Consider the following 18,734-nt stretch of genomic DNA (forward strand, 5'->3'; position numbering starts at 1 on the left):
TAAACGTTTACTGAGTGTGTGTGTCCATCTTCCGGATTTTGTGCAGAGAAGCGTGGTGACGTAGTTGATGACAGCGTACATTTGGCTACGTTGTGCACCAACGTCACGAGAAGAGGCATAGCTGATCGGTTTGACATGTCGATGTCCGCTTGAGGGGTGGGTGTTATGATGTTCTGCTGCGTGAGCACTTGAGTTTAGGGCGATTGATCAACGGATAGGATTATCACAAGATTGAGGTTTACGACGTCTGAAGTTTGCATGTCTAATTGTCCGAAAATTGAATGAAGATGCATTGGAATATTTTTTCTGATCGATCGATATAGGCTCAAAAAGACATGCCCTATCCATTGGACCAATAACATTATTGAGAGAACTTCCCCTTTAAGAGCTCTCCTCACATCTAGGTTGGGGAGGACCCATTCTGTCTGAAGAAGGGTTTGGAAAGAAAACTGCCAAGATAAAAGATAGATTAAATTCACCAATGTGGAACTCCAAAATGATTTTAGGGAGGAACGAAGGATGTGTGCGAAGCACCAATTTATCCCTATAGAAGGACATAAAGGGTGCTTCAATGCACAGAGCCTGTAGTTCGCCAATTCTTCTGGCTGAAGTGATGGCGACCAAGAAGGCCACCTTCCGGGCGAGGAATTTGAGATGCAGTCGCCATGGGCTTCGAACAGCTTATGATAAAGCATTTTGAGCATCACAGGTAGATCCCATTTCACCCGAGGTGGCTTGACAGGAGTAAAAAGATGTAGCAGGCCCTTGAAATGTCATCTTATCACCAGGATTGTGAGGGTGAACGAAGAAGAAACAGTGTTCGGGTATACCGACAGGTATGTATGGCAAAAGTACATACGAATGCCTGTAGATGCACGGTCTGAGATAAGGGAAAGGACACTATCCACTGATGCCGGACAATGGCTGATCTTTTTTGTTTAGACACTAGAGACAGATGCGAAGCCATTTGCTCTTGTACTGTGCGTGCGTATAAGGTTTGCGCGCTGGCTGTAAAATATGCTTATTATGACCAGAAAGGTTGAACTGCGCTAGCAACCTGATCTCAGGAACCAGGCCACTAAGTAGAGACATTTTGGGGAGGAAAGCCACCCTTGTCGATTGTTCTGGTAAAGGAGAACAGAAATCTCAGGCAACTGAATTGCCAAATGGATCGACAGGGTCTTTAGCTCTGAGTACCAGAACCTAGCTGGCTACTACCAAGGTGCTATAAACTCCACTGTGCAGTCTTTCGCTTCTGCCAGTTTCAGAAAAGCGTGATCAAAAAGGGAGAGGTGGGAAAGTTAATTTCTTACATTTGTGATGGCACCTCCTGCCATAAATGCCACAGGACCGCATGTTTATCAGGGACCCCACTTCAGAGCAACACCTCCAACAGTTGGCAGAATAGAAGCCTTTCATTTGGTGTGATCTTTGAGGTGTTGGGTACAATCTGTAACACAGTTAGTATACACTTGCCTGATCTGTTGCATACCTAGAAGATTTATACATGCGAGCACAGATGCGATACCACACTTCATCATCTATTTCTGCCTCAGATTATGCTCCCACTTGAGCATGTATGGCAAACGTACTGTGGGATCCCACCTGTCTTATAGTCTGCATAGGTTTGCGATTTTAGATCTGGGTGTCGGGGATTGAATCGAAAGCTCCAAGGCATTCAAGCGCTTAGTAGCTTAAGTCTGGTTGGGGTTGAGAAGCCCAGTGTCTCAGCTCTGCGTAGTAGAACCGCTCAGATTCATCCCAACTAAAAGCATAAGGGGGGTGGTCAGTGCCTGAAGACGTACCCAAACGGCATTGACATGTGAGATATGTACAGCTAAATGATATTGATAGATGTCAGGGACACCCAGAAGTCCTGTTCTGCAATTACCTTATCAAGACCTTCCAGGAAATCCAAGCTTTCTTATTACTCTAAATAAATCGGAACATCCTTCCCTGCAGCGTCCGCATATCAGAGTCTGGGATTCTGACAAGCAGCACCAAACTTTAATATAATAATCTGGCAACCAGATTAATTTTCACTGCAGTAATTCTGACGAGCCATGAGATTTCCTGTGAAGCCCACCTGTCAAGATACTCACCTAGTTCCGTGAGCAATGATAAACTACAGATACCACGGGCAGGATCAGCACAGATAGGGAATGTCTCTGCTCCACTGTATCGGGCAATTTCCACCAGCCGCGATCGGTCCTGAGGTAGAACCGACACGTCCAGACAACACGGTTTATTGAAATTAGCAAGAAAGCCTGAGACCACCCTTAAAACCGGCAAGCCCCGCGAGCACAGCTTCCAGGGAGGTGCATGGATTCCAGAGAGTCAACAAGATATCATCGGCATATAGACAGATCGTATACTCTGCCTCCCCAACAATCACCCCTTTGACTCCCTCATTGTTTCTAGTTCGGCAGGAAACAGCTCTGTGGTCAATGCATATATCAGTGGCAACAGGGGGCAACCCTGCCTAGCCCCCCACGAGATGGCTATATGTGGAGTATGTTGGCCATTAACTCTGAATTAGGACAATTGTGCCCGATAATTAGCAAGAAGGAGTTTCCTGAAATTGGGGCCAAAAGCTGCAAAAGTCCATTGAATACATCGCCAGTCCATTGCATCAAATGCCTTATAGGCATCCAATGCTATGACCCCCAACCTCTATGGCTAAATTCAATCAAATTAAGAACCCTTCATATATTGTCATTTATGCTACGCTCTACAATGAACCCGGTCTGATCCTCATCCACAATTCCCAGGAGACCTTCAATCAAAAAGGCGCACTAGAATTTTACATAGCAGCTTGCCGTCATTGCTTGTAAAGGCAATCGGGCAGTACGAGTCACAATAGGTAGGGTCTTTTCTCTGCTTGGGTATCAGCATGGTCGTGGGTCTTCCCATAGTGTTAATGTTAAAGGTCATTTGTACCGCGCACTATCACCACCGGAGTGGTCCCCTGGCGCTCTCAGTGGAGTAACACTGGTAGATAACCAGAACAGATTAAACAAGGCAGTCAAATGTGGGTCGGGAAGGGAGCTAAAATTTTTAGAAAAGGTGGCTGTAAAGGCATGAGGCCCTGGTGCATTGATTTTCAAGGTTTTAATAGCCCATTCCACATCAGATGGTAGGACAGGACCCTCCATGGTCTCACCAAGCTGAGGGGTTAAGCGCGGAAAATTAGTTTCTACTAGGTAGGTGGCCTGATGCTCACCAGATAGAGGCTCTCCTGAAAACACAGAGGTGAAAAGGTGCATATTATTGCTAATTTATCCAAATCGGTATGATGTATCACCCAATGCTCATCTTGCAGAGCCAAGATGTTATTTCGAGTTCCATGCCTTTTCAATTTGTACATTATAACAGACAGGTGTCCTAACCATTCAATTCTTTATGTATACACTGTGCACTCAATTTCTAGTAGAAGTTCACAATAAATGTTTACTAAGTTCCCCATTCAAGCATCAAAGAGAAAGAATAATCTTTATCTTTCATACATTTGAATGTGGGATGGGAATGTATTTGCTCATTTCCTCCATTATCTTTATTTCATTGTGATTTCATTTTTTCAGACTTTCAAAAACATGTTACTTGCTTCCACATGTTTCTATACATAGTGGCAAAGAAACATATGTTTGAAGGGAGCGAAAGGTTCTTTTGCTCCCATCAGCATCAGATATTTAAATTTATTACAAGACAGTGAGCAAACAATGGTGCAGTCCATACTTGTGGAATACATGGAAACAGTCAAATGTGGGGGGTGGGGGGCATGCATAAACCCTGTTTTTAGTATGTAAAAAAAACACAAAAAAGTACAAATACATAAACACTGGTCCTTCACTTTAAATAGACGTACATATTAATGACCCAAACCCACTATAGTTTAGTCCATGAGCCCATGTTCTAAGCTGTGGTCATCGTTTGTATTGGTTTAAGTGTTTTTTATGTTGCTGGATTGATACTTCCCAGGCAAAGCAGAGATTGTAATTGGTCGATGTCACTAGTTGTTAGTCAAAGTCAGGGGTAGGTTACGTAGTAGAGCTATTATCCCTCCCCTGGGACGTGTCGGCATCAAGTTGTTTCCCACGCCTTCTTCTGGACCTTTTAGATGATGAACCCCTGGAGAGGAGACATCGGGCAATATGGTTACTATTATCTGGAGTGCTACCATAACCCATACTAAATAAAAAGTGAACAGTGATGTTTTAAAAGCAAGGAGAATTGGGAGGTGTAAAAAGACTTTCTACAACTGACCATGTGGACCAGAGAGCCAAATCAGGCTGGTCTGATGGGGGTGAGCGGAATAGAGGTGTAGATCTGTTCTGGGGCCAATGCCCTGGACGCAAACTTTCTGTAGAGAGGAAAGCATGAGTAAGATAGGGGATATATACATATATATATCCTATGTGATGGAGTACCCTCATGGAGTTATTTGATGTCCCCTGGTGCGAAAAATCAAAGAGTAATACTAAAATAATGTAAGGACGATGTATATGTGAGGGGGAATCTTAAGTCTGCTCCTCTGCTGCAGTAGTTGTTTCCTGGTCTTGTGCAGTGGCATGGGGTACTGGAGAAGGAATACGAGAGGAATCATACGTCTTCTTAGTACCGACAGATGGTATTTAAAGTTCAACATGAACATGCTAGAAACACCGTTTTGTATATGGTGAGGTAAGGATCTTGACGACTGCTGCCGCCAAAGGAAGAGGCGGTTGGCTTTATTACCATTAACATAATAGTATTACTTGGATTTTAGTATTGCCTTGCGCTGATTTTTCTGCCATGTGCACCTCAAATTCTTTGCGTACCACTTTCAGATTGTGAAGTGCCACAAACAAATCCACCCGCTTGTGCTCAGCTTCTACCGACCGTACCTCTGCCTCAAATGATGTTTGGACGAATTTGCATTCCATAGTATATGCTGCAGTCCTGCCAATTCATTCCCCAGTACCACTGGCTTAGTGCCATCCCATACAATCGCCATGGAGTGGTCTCAATTTATATTCTCACTGAAGTAATTTGAAATAACCTCGGTGTGGGCCTACCGTAATTGCTGAGGAAACGGTTACTGGCGCATGATCAGAGTGTCCGCAGGCCGATTTCCCCCACTCGTACACATGGATACAGAGGGCTAGGGATAAGTTTAAGGTCAAGTCTTGAGAAACCCCCATGCATGCGCAAGTAAAACAAGTAAGTCCCTCACTTCCCCATTAAACAACCTACACACATCCATCAAGCCCAATTCCTGTAGTAAAGGCAGAAAACAAGATGGCATGCTTATAATCTATTCTAGTCTGTTGTAGGGATTTGTAGACTGTTGGTTTGGGGACCAGGTTAAAGTCCCCTCCCATCATCAGTTGGTCCTCTGCAAAAGCCAACGCTTTGGAGACAAAGGCTTTTTTTACCCCCTGAAGAGCCATAGCATTGTCACAGGTAGGCCTATGCCTCATTCTTTTTTGATGGGCCTGAAGCAAATGAGTCTCCTGCAAGAATACAATTGACCAGGACAATTACATAGATTTTCGAATGACCGAATTCCACTTCACGGGGACATTCAGGCCCTGAAGATTCCAGGTCCTGAAGATTCCAGGTCCCTAGCTGAATAACCGCATCACCATCCTCCCCAGACAACGTCAATGGAATATGCCCAATACTGAGTAGCTAGTTAGCACGGGCGACCCCCTTCTAAAACGCAAACACTGAACATATTGGCTAAAACAGTGTTAAGTTTATCCAAAAGAGTTCGGGAATTCCGATTTGGAGGGATACAACTAAAAAAAAAAGATCCACTCCCCCTAGGCCCAAATATTGCATCAGCCCATCACGAGGCATCCTATAGCTGCACAAACCGTTGATCCAAATAAGCCCAAAGGCTAGAGCAGGACAAAAAGACCTCCCTCAATCCAATCAAAGCGGGCCTCCATAGCCTACTTTTAATGCAACTGTTCCCCCACCTCATAATTGTTTGCAATGCGTAACCACAACCTCACTAACTCTACTCTCATGCTTCTGTAACCCTCTTGACAAGTGCAAAGATTTAATGAGAGAGTGCTGCTGTGGATTTATTTCTTGTTCTCACAGAGAATGTCTTGCAGGTCTGCTTTTGTGGATACATGGGAGAGTAGGCCCTGGTATGTATCCAAAGCATGTACTTGGACGGCCACCGCTTCAGAGCATTTGCTCTTTCCGCCGATTATAGCATTGCAGAAATGGTGCTCCACTTGCCAGGTTTTGTTGTTTTGGCCATGGTTCCGGGAGACCCCCTCCCGGGTTGAGGTAAACTGCCAAGAATCAATACTAACAAGGCCTTGAAGGATACCCAGAGGAGGTCAGAGGAGAAAAGTGTGTGATCAACCAGTCAGGATAAGCAACCCACAGTCTTCCTCTTTGGTCCTCAAGCCCACAGAGGCAAAGGAAATGCTGCATGCAAAGCACCAGCCAAAGAATCCAGGGGCTGCGCCACTCTGATAAATTTGGTCCCCAGCATTGTAGAATCCAGCTTGCTAGTGCAGATAGAGGCCAGTAGGCATATCCCAGTAAGGAGCAAGGCAGCCACCAAACTACTCCACCGGACGCCTCCTGTACAGGCTTCAATCAATGCATGCCCAAACCAGGAACCCCCAGCAGCAAGAAACCGGGAAAGCCGGTTGCTCGCTCTGTCACCGTAAGGCATAAAGCACTCACCAGGCGCCTAGAAAGTAGGGCCGCCCATGGCTAGGACTATCCGCCACTCCGGATGCTCTTTCATGAGCAGACGAGTTCTGAACCGACCTGCAGTGCAATGGCCCCGAATTCCTTCCACAGGAGCCCAGGGACTCCTCCCCAGCACATAGCGAGCAGGCTCCCCGGCAACAGTCAGGGAGTTATGGAGCGCAGAGAGTGGCAAGGATGCACTGACCCTGTGTGCCATGCTGGGGGCTCTGTTGCAGGACCGGGTACTGTGTGTGCCACCAGCCGACAGCCTCCAGTTTGAGATCCTTCTAACCTCTGGTTTAGATTGGCATAGCTTCAATTCCTGGGATTCCCAGCAATCGCTACAGGGGCTCCATGAAGTTTCCCCCAGCTAAAACCGGTGACATTAGTCCGTTATGGCTCTGGGGAGAGGGGTACATTTGTAATTTTCCACTCTCCATGTAACTAATTGTGTTCACCCCTAAAAGATCTTCATCACAACCAGCTTCTCATAAGGCATCATTGCATCACTTCTTAAAAGAATTTAACACAGACAATGATCCCCTTAATAAGATTTCCTTTGACATCCTGTATAGAGCCTTTAAGGGGTTTTAAGATTTTAGAATGATATTTTTATAGTTTGCATTGCTTTGAGGAAACAATTAGTGGTTACTGATAAGATCTGTTCTGGTACAGATGAGCCAGGAGCCACTCTGCAGGTAAAACCTTTACTTAGGTTCAAGGTACAGGTTCAGGATGACAGGTACAGGTAAGTTACATAGAGCGAGAACGTTCACCAGCCACCTTACACTTGGGGTCAGGCTCTTCAACTGACATACAGGGAATTTCCAGAGGCATTCACACCACAACATTCCACAGGCATTTATTCCACCAGGCATTCTATCAAGCAAGCATTCATGCAAGACCAAAGCAGGGAAATACAAGACAGAACAGTTATGTCTCTTTATTGTCACTGAGTAACTATTTCTGTGATATTCGATAGAATCACATATTTTGCCTACACTTGTAGCCATACCTCCCAACTAAACCTTATTTGAACTGCCTCTTCGCCTCACACACACAGTTGAAAGTAGGTTTACCCAGAAAACAAGCAACGTCTCAGACTGCAATGGCATCTGCCACCAAGCAAAATGGCATCACCTCCCATCTCATTGTTCACCTCTATTGCCTTCAACGTTCACATACCTAGGATGTTCCGTAGGTCGTACTTTACACTTACATTGGATCTAAAGGTCGCAGGTGTCCCATACCAATTTCATACGTGTGATTCCACAGATAATACTTTTGAAAACAAGGCAAGTTCTAGTTGAGGGAAACAATGCGCCAGGGCGAAAAGAAGGGAGACTTTCTGTCCATGTACTAGCATAGTATCCATCATTAGGATGGGGCGAGAGGGGCATTTGATGCGTTCCACGTCTTCAATGGAAAGGTATTGGCAGAACGAATGTGAACTGATGCCAGAGCATTACAATATTTCAGAGGGAAAGTTAAAAGACACGCACAATGTTTACTTTATGTAAGATTTTAAGTATGTTATGCTATTACTGTCTTCCTCATTTGTACACGGCATTGGGGGACATGCCCAGATCTCCCTGGTAAATAATATGTTCGTTCATTCAAAAGGAGAGAGCCGCTAAGGTTTTGACCCAGGCGCTTTCTAAACGTTGACAAGCTCGGATTGCACAGTGCCCATCATTGCGAGTAATGGAAGGGTGAGTGGAGGCAGATACTCACTGTCTGCTCCAGAAGCAAGCACGATGGTCACACGCCGTTCTATTGTTTACAGGACATTACACGTTCCCGTGCCCCGGCGCTCTGAAGCGACTGAATAAGTCAACACGCGGAACGCGAGATGCCGGGCCAGATTTCCAAAGGGGACAAGGCAGGCGAGTGACACCAAGGCCAGTGGCCAGGTCGCCAACATAAAAGACGGACGAAAATCACAGAACCCTTCTATTTAGGAGCCACGGGACTGAAGCTTCGCGGCCATCTTTAAACGACTGTATTCTTAATGCATTCAGAAAAGAACCAATGCACTGCAGATTACCAAAAAAATAGCAACCATATTTATATCTTTTATGTGTCGATAAACGCGCTTTTTAATTCCTTTATAAAAGAGTATAAAATAGTAGCTTAACTTTGATCAAATTAATTCCATCGTAAAACACCTTTTTTCTCTAAATCATAAACACTCTTTCATTTGCGAATGGGTTTTTTGTTTTTAAATTGAAAGAAAACTTAAAAATGCAATATTTGACGAGCCGCATCCTATACTGGAAGAGGCGCAGTAAAAATAATTCACGCAAATCACGTGCCACTGGCGTCACCCGCCAAAATCTCCAATATACCGGCCCACCCGCCAGCTCCCAGCTGCTTTGTTTCACTCGGCTTGGATCCCTGAGACTCTGCTCTGGTGCATAGTACCTCACACAGGCGCAGTCTCACTAAATGAGCCAGTCTAGCTAGCTAGCTAGCTGGCTGTGGCTACGGAAGAAAGCCAAAGGGAACAGTAGGCAACAGCCAGAGACCTAGGTTCCACTTTCTATGTTGTGTTTTAGCCTCATGTGAGACAGTAGGTTTCAGCTCATACATACACTACGAGAGTTGGCTCACTTGCCAAGCCCCCTATACGCCCATTCACTGCAATGGGCTCTCACCCCGCTCACCGCCACCCCCAAAATCGGCTTTATAACATAATCGTTTTTCCTTTTAATGAGGGATGACAGATTTAATCTAGCGGTGATGATTCTGGATACAATATATGAGCAATTACCTCCACTTCTCTCTTCCCTATACTTAACTTTGATGACCAACCTTATTCACAGACAGGCCTTAGGACAGGGGGCACGTGGCCCTTAGCCCCCTGCCACGCCAGCTCGGGGATCCTTTCAAGGTTAACCCCGAGCTAGCGTGGTGGGAGAAGACACAGCTGGAGCCCTATAGAAATTAAATTTGCCCCGCTCTCGGGAACGTGGTGCAATTCATAACAATAGGGCGCTTAGGCTTTCGCATCAGTGCCTATTGAAAAATGTGGTCATTGCATGACCAGAGGGGCACCACACTTTTGTTTTGCAGCCCAAGGCACAGCCACCAAAAAGCCCGGCCCTGCTTATAGGAACCTTTTCTTTTTTCTTCTAGAGGTATAAATACTTCCTAGTTATCCATACTACTCAGTTGAAAAGTGTCCTGTCCTCTGGCCAGGAACCAACATCTTCCCAGAGCAGGGATCTGGGTAACTACAGAGCAGAGATACATAGTTTTTCAAGGCATGCTCTTTGAAATGACCAGGGGTTCTTCCTGTAATGTACCAGGCTGGAGACCACAGATAAGTTGTACGTTTATTGTGTTCAGTTCTACACATATAGATTAAGTGTAGCTAGAGCCGACACTGGCCCATCCACACACCAGGCCAGCTTCCTGCCACTGACCAAGTCATCCTTCAATCAGCACACAGCATTCCACACCCAACATTCCACACTCCACTATTCCAATGACATAATGTGTTGTCCAGCACATTATATCCCTCCCTTCATTCTACAAAATGTGCAACACCACCACACATACCAAAACCACCCATATCATCATCCCAACGTCCACTGAACTCATTGGTCCATCTCTCTCTTTATACTACATTTTGCAACCACCACACATACAAAACATTACCCATACCAATGTCCCAACATCCTCTGACCACAACACATTCCGAAACCACCCATACCAATGTCCCAATGCGCATATAGGTACATCTTTCCCTCCATACCACAAACTTTGAGACTACCACCGCGCACATAACGTCCTAATGTCAGCTAAAAGCCCACAACGAACCGGAAAAACAACTGTTTGTTTCCAGTTCTTACTAGAATTTTGAATTTGCTTGATAGAGATCATGATACCACTCAATTAGAAATTCGGGAAGGAAGGTCAACCCTGAAAGAGATGTATGCTAAGATGAACTTGTTAGAAGGTTTTATCTTGGCCTGTGGCTGTAAACTGGTAAATGTTCATGATGCTCCCATGTATACAAGGAATACTGATTCTTGGAGGTCGGTAGCTTGCCGAACTCAATTAGAGGTTAGCGTGGGTCAATACGTGGCCCCTCTTGCTCCAACCCCGAGACAGTTCCCTCCAATTATGGTTGCTGGGGTGGAACCCTCAACCAAGGATAATCTGTTGAAAGGTGATGCTCAACAGGAGGCTATACCGGCACTGCACCATGCTATGCGTTCTTTATTTAGGTTCTATGATGGTATTAGGAATATTGTAATAAACACGTCCAAACTGTCTTTGCTGGAGGAGAACTTTCAGAGCTGTAATGAACTGGATAAAGGGTCTTCTGTGCAGTTTCCCAATATTGGGTGCGATGTTAACTCTGTAGAGGAGGGGATATCAGTGCTTGGTAATGGCAGCTTGTCTGCTCTGTTACTATTGAGTCATTTGCCATATAGTCCGACACCCCTTGTGTAATGCATGCTGAAAATAAATGATTTTCTGGATCTCACTATCCAGATGCACCTAATCTGATGATATTATCGATCTTAATGCTGAAGCTAATGTTGTTAATGAGCCTGTCAGTTAAGGCCCGTACTACTGTTGTGCAAGAGTCTGTTACCGTGGTGGGTCTAACTGAGAGTGCTTATAAGGGAAAGCATCAACCGTTATCAAGTGAAGTTAATCATGTGTGTACTCTTGGGTACAGATCCATGTGTCCCTTGTTCCTTAAATGAGGTGGGTGTGATTATTCCTATTGGTATCACTATGCTATCAACTCTTTCAACACCATCTGTGCCTAGTGCTAAGGCGGCTGGGACTATTCAAACTAAAATTACTTATTTTTTACTATCTGCCTTGAAGGCTAAAAATACTAGGGGTGTGTCTTTCACAACTAATGATAATAGAGTTGTGTGTTGTCCTGGTACAAGTGTGTCCTCTGTTCCATTGGCCTCAGAACCTTCAGGAGTCATTGCTTCTTCACTCTTGGTGGTTATGGAAGGGACCTCTGCTTCTTTGGGAACTTCCCAATGCAGTGATCTACCTCACTCAATTCCAGAGCGCTGTATTTCTAAGATCATGCAGTGGGAAAGTAATCTAAAGATGAATGGCTTGTCAAGACTGAATAGGTCCAAATTATTGTACATTTTAAAATGATTCCTGCTCTGAGATCCTTGCATTCTGATGACATCATTGAGTGGATCACCTTGCTGCTAACTAATAATAATCGTATGTTTTGCGGCTTCCAATCTCTTATAATTGCTAATCGTGTATGGGAGCAGCAACATAATTTACATATCCCTTGTTTCTATTTACATGCTATTTCATGCTATTAGTTCCATGGATGAAGCACATTCATTTGTATCATATTGTACTCAGTGGGTTGATGAAGGATTTAAAGAACTGATTACTAACAATAAGGTTTCTTTTACAGTGGACTTGACGGTGGCCCAATTATCAGGGTTGTTCAAAGAGGAACAGGATTGGTCTCGGGTTGAGCCGGCTCTAAAACATTTTCTGCTATTATGTAGGGCTTGACCCAACCCTAACCTTGAGTCAGTTAGTGTTCTGTCATGGGATGTCTGTGGCCTGACAAATCTTAATAGATGGATTTACATCCAACATACTGTGAATACATGCAGTATTTGTATGTCCCAGGAGACGATGGGCACTTGTCATTTTGATCTGAGTGGATTTTTTACCTTTACCAGCCCCGCCTCTCGAGCCGACATTGATCGACCGAGCGGTGGTCTAGCTATCGCCATCAATCTAAATCTAAAAGTGTCAACGGAATTGGTCCACTCTTCAGACGGCCTGTTAGCGGTTTGTCTTTCCTCCATAGATAGGAAATGGGTTGTATTGTTTGTTAGTGTCTATTGGAACCCTGCTTGGTGCAATATGGAGGGATTTCATGGGAATCTTTGGGAACCTTTTGAGAAATGGGTGATTACGGGTTCTGAGTGTTCAATAATTATAGGAGGTGACTTCAAATGTGATTGTACAGAGGGATCTAAGTTGAACTCAAGGAATATGACCGCTTTTTCTGTTCCTCTTAGTGTTCAAAGAGGTATGGCCTGGGGTTAGTTCCTATCAGAATGTGAATTAGCACAATTGGAGTTTGCAATCTCTGACGAGTGTCCAATCTATAGATACTATATGCAAAAATTATCAGGACGTACTCGAAAACATGAAGACTCCAATAACCATGGAAATTTGAGTGTGTTTACTAATGAATAGGTAGGAAAAAAATATATTTAGACGTCATATTACAAAAATAGTTATAATATTGAACATACATAAAATGGCATAGACATAATACTTTCAAAGGACAGGAAAAAATGAATGTTGAAGACAAAAATGCAAAAAGAACATTTACAGACAGCTTTTCAAACCAAATTGTTACAGGGAATATGTGGGTCCCATTTCATCTATTGGGAGCCATAAGTCATTTTGTGAGCTGAGTCAAACAGCTAATTGAAGAGCATGAACACTTAGTACTGTGTGAAAGAGTCGACACGGTTGTGTTTTGGCCTCTTGTAGCAGTTGAAAGATGCTGTGATTGAGACGGCCTTCATCAGGATGGAAGGGAAGGGAAGGAGGCTCAATTAATGTTGGTTCCTGAGTACCTCAGTGAAGTGATCAGACAATGGTACTATGAGTGGAAGGTGGAGTCTGTGTTTGAGTGTGTGGTACATAATTTTAAATAATTATGAATAGCTTTAACTGCTAAAGATAAGACTGAAAAACTCTATGTAGGGCTTACTGTGCGTATGTGATTGGGCACGGCTGTCAACGGGTTCATTACCACTGGTATGTGGAGGAACCGACAAGGATGGTGTGTATACTCAAAAAATGCCTTCCACTTGGAAATCTACCAAATATGAAACAGGAGGGAGATTGGGTGACCGATAATAAGTCTTGCTCAAACAAGATAAATAGTACGTTAGTGAGTCCGCGGTAGGGGCTGACCTGCGTCCAATAGTGCCACGTCTTCAATAGTGAGGGTGCTAAATCCTGTCCACAGCATTGGGAGAGTACTAGGATATGCTGGAGGGCGCCAGGGTCGACAAATGTATTGAGCCCATATCCGATGTAACACACTGAAATGCCCTCATAGTGTTCTAAAGGGAGGACTGATAGTGGTGGAGCGTCTGAATGGGGTGGGGAGCATGCGGGGTAATGCCCAACCCGTAATGAATATGTGCGGTTGGGCTGATGCATGCACTAATTCCAAGGTAGCGGCCAGGTTGTGAAACAGCTCTTCTTACCTAAGTTGGATATGATGGAGGAGAATCTCATCACTGCACTTGGGTTCTGTGTGAGTGTTCGTGCTGGACTGGATCGGTGCACTGAGCAGAGTGTGTGTCAACGCTAGTGTCATCTCCATGGCAATGGTTTGTCGAGGTATTATTGTAACAAAGCTTTCAGTCATTTTGAGATGGACTAGGGGCAATACAAACAATATATGCATGCACACCTCATGATCATGAATCTGTGGAAGCTTGCAGGGGCAACTCAACGCCCTTGATGCAAAAGGAGTATGGAGGTACCCAGAAGTTTGGCTCATGAAATATGACGATCGGTACATAAGGCTGTTCTAGTGTGGAAAAACAACGCAAAGAGGTGTAATTATGGACATCCTGTGTTCATAAACCCGGTCTACGTCATGAAGCCATCCCTATTGTGAAAATCTTGGTAAAGGAGACGCTAGGACTCTAAGTGGCGATGGGTGATGAGGGAAAACTTGTCCCAGCAATGCTTCTGTATTGTGCATAGCATCCTGTGATGGCTAAAACATGGGATAATCACATGGCTGTTTTGGTGATCAGTAACATAATAGGGGAAGGAGGCTTATGTACATGTATCAAGCCAATGTGACTGAGGATTATTCTGCACCATCGGGGTACGGCACACATTACAGAATACCTAGACCATCAACAATCGTAAACATTTTTGGGAAAAATAAAAAGTAGTACAAATTGCAGGAAAATTTGACAAAAAAGTCAACGGGCTGTTATAAAGTGGTTCTTCTCCACAATGATATTAAGGCCACTTTTGGCAGTGTCCAAAAGGTGTATCCATCTTTGTTCTAGTTGTGTTCATTGTTTATTGGTGTCACCTTCTCTGGTCTGTGGGGTCAGCATTTGAAGGACGAACCACTTGAGATCTTTATCTGAGTGTTTTTTCTGTATGATGTGTTCCACCAGAGGTTTTTTGGGGACTTGGTTTCTGATGCAAGAACAGTGCTCGGAGATCACTGTTTTACTGCTTGTATGATTTTGCCAACGTACAGTAAGCCACATGAATAAATATAGTCTGTTTCGTAATGGACCATGTAAAGATTGGCTACGTCTGTATAACGCTTACCTGGACTCCGCAGGGGCGCCCAGGCCTGGTGCAAGTGTTCTTGAATAGTTTTCCTTAGATGAGCATTAGCAGGCAGATTCTGTAATGGTAAAACATTGATGTAATTCCTTGCAAATACCTAATAAACCTTTCAGCTATCCACAATGTCTTGAGTTGAGATTTACTCCAAAAAATGATTTCTCAGTAGAAAAATGATGACCAGCTCACCTATGTTTTTAGTTCAATGAGCTCTGCATCCTGCTCTGGTGCAGGGGCGCAAGTTCTGAAGAGTTCTTTTTGGAGTAACACCATCACTAGGGAATGTAGGAATTTTCAGAGGACTAAGCTGTATTGGGGGGAAAATACTAGGGCAGCTGACACATGGGAAGTATTGCTAATGGCAGACCGGCTGTAGAAGGGTGTTTTCCTGACTGGAGCCTAGTATTAGGATGAGTCACTTAGCAGAGCTAATAGGAATATTTAGTAATGAGGCAGTTGAGGATTCTGGAACACGTAGAGGGGGAAGGCAACTCTACGTATGGAGCATGCGGTGGACAAACATAATGTACTGTAGCTGCTTAATATCTTTTATGACACTCGAGTGTTTGTATTGAACACTGAGTTGGCAGGCGTAGTCCGCTTTTAATTAGGGATGTATTTAGGGATAGAACATGGAACCGTGTATGTAACAATCTATTTACACACGGAGGAACAATACAGTTTTTTCCTTAACCCTCCCGCCTATTACGGCAGAGACCGCGATAACAACAAGCGGAACTCTAACTAATGGTAAAACATAACTTGAGAAAACCTTTAGATAAACGTTCACTGGCAAATCAGAAAACTGCAATTATATACTGATAACTGGAAATGTGTTACTTGTATGCCGTTGAACAAAGGAATACTGAGTTTTCGTTCAGAGCTGGAAACAACTGAGGAATATGTTCGAACAAGCGCGTCTGACAGGAATGCCTCAGACAGTTCCGTGAGGTGACAGGAAAATGAAAACTTGTCAGAGGACGGGGCAGGAAGGAGATACGGAATGAATAGGAAATAGGAATTAAATAAACTGGAAAAGAATGAAATTAGACTGCAGGAAGTGTGAAAACAAATGCTGACCGGGAACAGCAAACCACGGTAAGCGTTGCACTGCGATGGCAGAAAACAACACGAATCGCGGACCTCCAGCGGGGTGGGGCTTAGGAAGGAAAGAGTGCTCAATGCATAGTCCTAAACTGCAAAACCCTGGGAATCTAACTGAGCGGCCATGTTGGGGTATCAGGAAGTAATTAGCCTACCATAGGAAATACCACTTTAGGACCCAACTTGTGTAATAACCCAGGAGTGCCAGGCTGAAGACCAATTCTTTCTAAATCTCTTCGGATGAACTGAATTAGCAATCGTGCTAGTGATCATGACAGTCTGGGGCAAAAGTAGCTGCCATACTGATGCCTTTAGTTTACTTGTAAATCTGATCCTTGAATAGAAAAAGGTTTTCGGTAATGGCCATCCTAGTACATTCCAGGATGAAGTCTGTAGAGATTGCATATAGTATCTATTGTTACACCTGGTCTGATCAGGGAATTGCCAGGAGCCCTTTATTGTATACGAGCGTACAATCTATACATGGCACAGGGGAAATGTGTCCTCTAGGATTGATTATTTTTATGTATCCTCTCATGTGAAGGGGAAAGGTGGACTTGTGAATCTCTGGGATCCTGGATTGATATTGGATTTTACGCATTACTTTACAGTCCTAGGGCATGAGATCAATCCATCTCTCTAGTCTTTCCTCTGACAGCGCGGGTGTGGTGCTTAAATGGAATTTAAGATTAAGTGTAAAGTTTACTTGTCTTCTGAGGGATGAGATTGAGGGGAGTGGTTTACTGTGTAAGTTCGATTGGTCTTCTTTGGAGAGGGTTGGTATACTGACTTGAGATTGTCATGTTTTATTTAAAACAGACTGCTGGTCTATGTAGCTGGTCTATGTACTGCTGCTTCTGGTAATCAGTTTGTGCACACATTCGATGCGAGGATTGCTGCTCCAAAGAAGCGCATGAATAGGAGTATTAAGCGCTTGCAGAGGCAGGGCATTCCGCACCAGCAATATGTAATTGAAAAAAAATACGATCTGTCAGATTCATAAGAATCTGGTAAAATCTTTGAGGATGGATCTTCACATAAGGGATAATCAGTTAATGGTTAAAAAATATTTGCGATAATAAGGCTGGGTCATTCAGGTCCATTATTAATAAAACCCCTGGAACCTCCCGTTGTACCTTGGAATCTTCAGTTTCTGAGGATTCTTGGGGTAAGTTCTTCGAAGACAAATATCAATTGTCGCAAGCATTCTCTCTTATTCATGACCCGTGTGATGGTCCTTCTATTCAGGCTGTGTGCCCATGGAAAAAGGAAGATATTGTATGGGCTATTTCTAAATTAAAACCGTCTAGGGCCTCTGGTCCAGATGGTATTCCACCTATTATTCTGAAAAATGCTCAATCCTATGGGCCTCTATTTTAAAAATCTAATTCAATGACATCTTTGAGTATAATCGCATTCAAACATCTTGGGCACAATCACGCATCATCCCTATTTTGAAAAAGGGTGACCCTTCTGATGCTGTGAATTATAGGCCTATACTGATCCCTTTGCACTCTTGGTGCTTTAGGATATGAAGACTGCTATGCAGCAATCAGCTTTCAATTGGGCTTTAGGAAGAATGTGGGGACACCTCTAAATGCTACTGTGCTTGCTCATCTTTTAAATACTGTGACACATAGCCAATCTAGCCCAATATATATGGCATCTCTGGATATGTCAGCTGCTTTTTACTGTGTGATAAGATCTATGTTGTGGAACACATTATTGAAATATAATATTCCCCACAAACTTGTACAGCTCCAGGTGCTACTTCATCAGAATACCTCATTTAAGATTGGACTTTCTACGGAAGAGACTCTTACAAGATCTTTTGCCTCGTATGTTGGGTTTAAGCAAAGCTATATATTAGGACCCACACTCTTCAATTTATATCATAGTGATATTGATGGAGCGCTTCTAACATCTCACCAGTGAGGTTGGGTAGGCTCAGGCTACATTGGTTAGCCTTTGCTGATGAAGTCATATTCATTGATAGGACTGCTTTGGGGCGGTAAACTAAATTAAATGTTTTTTTGTAATACACTGTAGCAAATAACCTTCATGGTAATGCCATAAAATCTAAGATTTTTATATTCTTGAAGTCTCATAAAAAAAAAAAAAATAGTGCACTTGGATTTGGGTTCTGAGAGAATTTAACGTGTTCCTGCTTTGAGATATCTCGGTTGCAATCTCTGTAAATCCTCTTCCATCAGTATGTGGAAGGCTTCCCTGAAAGAAAAACTTCGCCCCCTTCTGTCTCATGAAATGTTTATATTCTAGGTTGTATACATTCTCTATTATCACAGTCATAAAATACTATCTTATGAAAATTGAGCCTATTCTGTTGTATGGATTCGATATGTCTTTATTGGATTTAGGTGAATACCTGAATAGCATTCAGGCTCTTGTCTGGAAAGAGGTCTTTCGATTTTCAAGTGCAATTCTTAATGCTTATTTTAGACATGAGCTGGTACTTGTTTCCTTACATGCTAGATACCGATGGAGACCGCTTTTACATTTTGCCAAACTTATGCATCCACCATGTAACTCACGTT

The 18,734-nt window shown here is 43.6% G+C and overlaps 1 protein-coding gene across 3 annotated transcripts in view; it reads right to left on the reverse strand.

Annotated features, from left to right (window-relative positions):
- The window catches only part of PHF14 (PHD finger protein 14), a 2,413,061-nt gene extending 2,404,430 nt beyond the window's left edge, over positions 1–8,631 (reverse strand). For all 3 annotated transcript variants that reach the window (XM_069648631.1, XM_069648632.1, XM_069648633.1), the window contains exon 1: positions 8,437–8,631. In XM_069648631.1, coding sequence (XP_069504732.1) covers position 8,437 — 1 coding nt within the window. In that variant the 5' untranslated portion in view covers positions 8,438–8,631. The remainder of the gene's footprint in view (positions 1–8,436) is intronic.
- Positions 8,632–18,734: the final 10,103 nt, after the last annotated feature.

The sequence above is a fragment of the Ambystoma mexicanum genome, chromosome 2q (assembly GCF_040938575.1).
Source record: "Ambystoma mexicanum isolate Mex_15411 chromosome 2q, UKY_AmexF1_1, whole genome shotgun sequence".
Lineage (NCBI taxonomy): Eukaryota > Metazoa > Chordata > Amphibia > Caudata > Ambystomatidae > Ambystoma > Ambystoma mexicanum.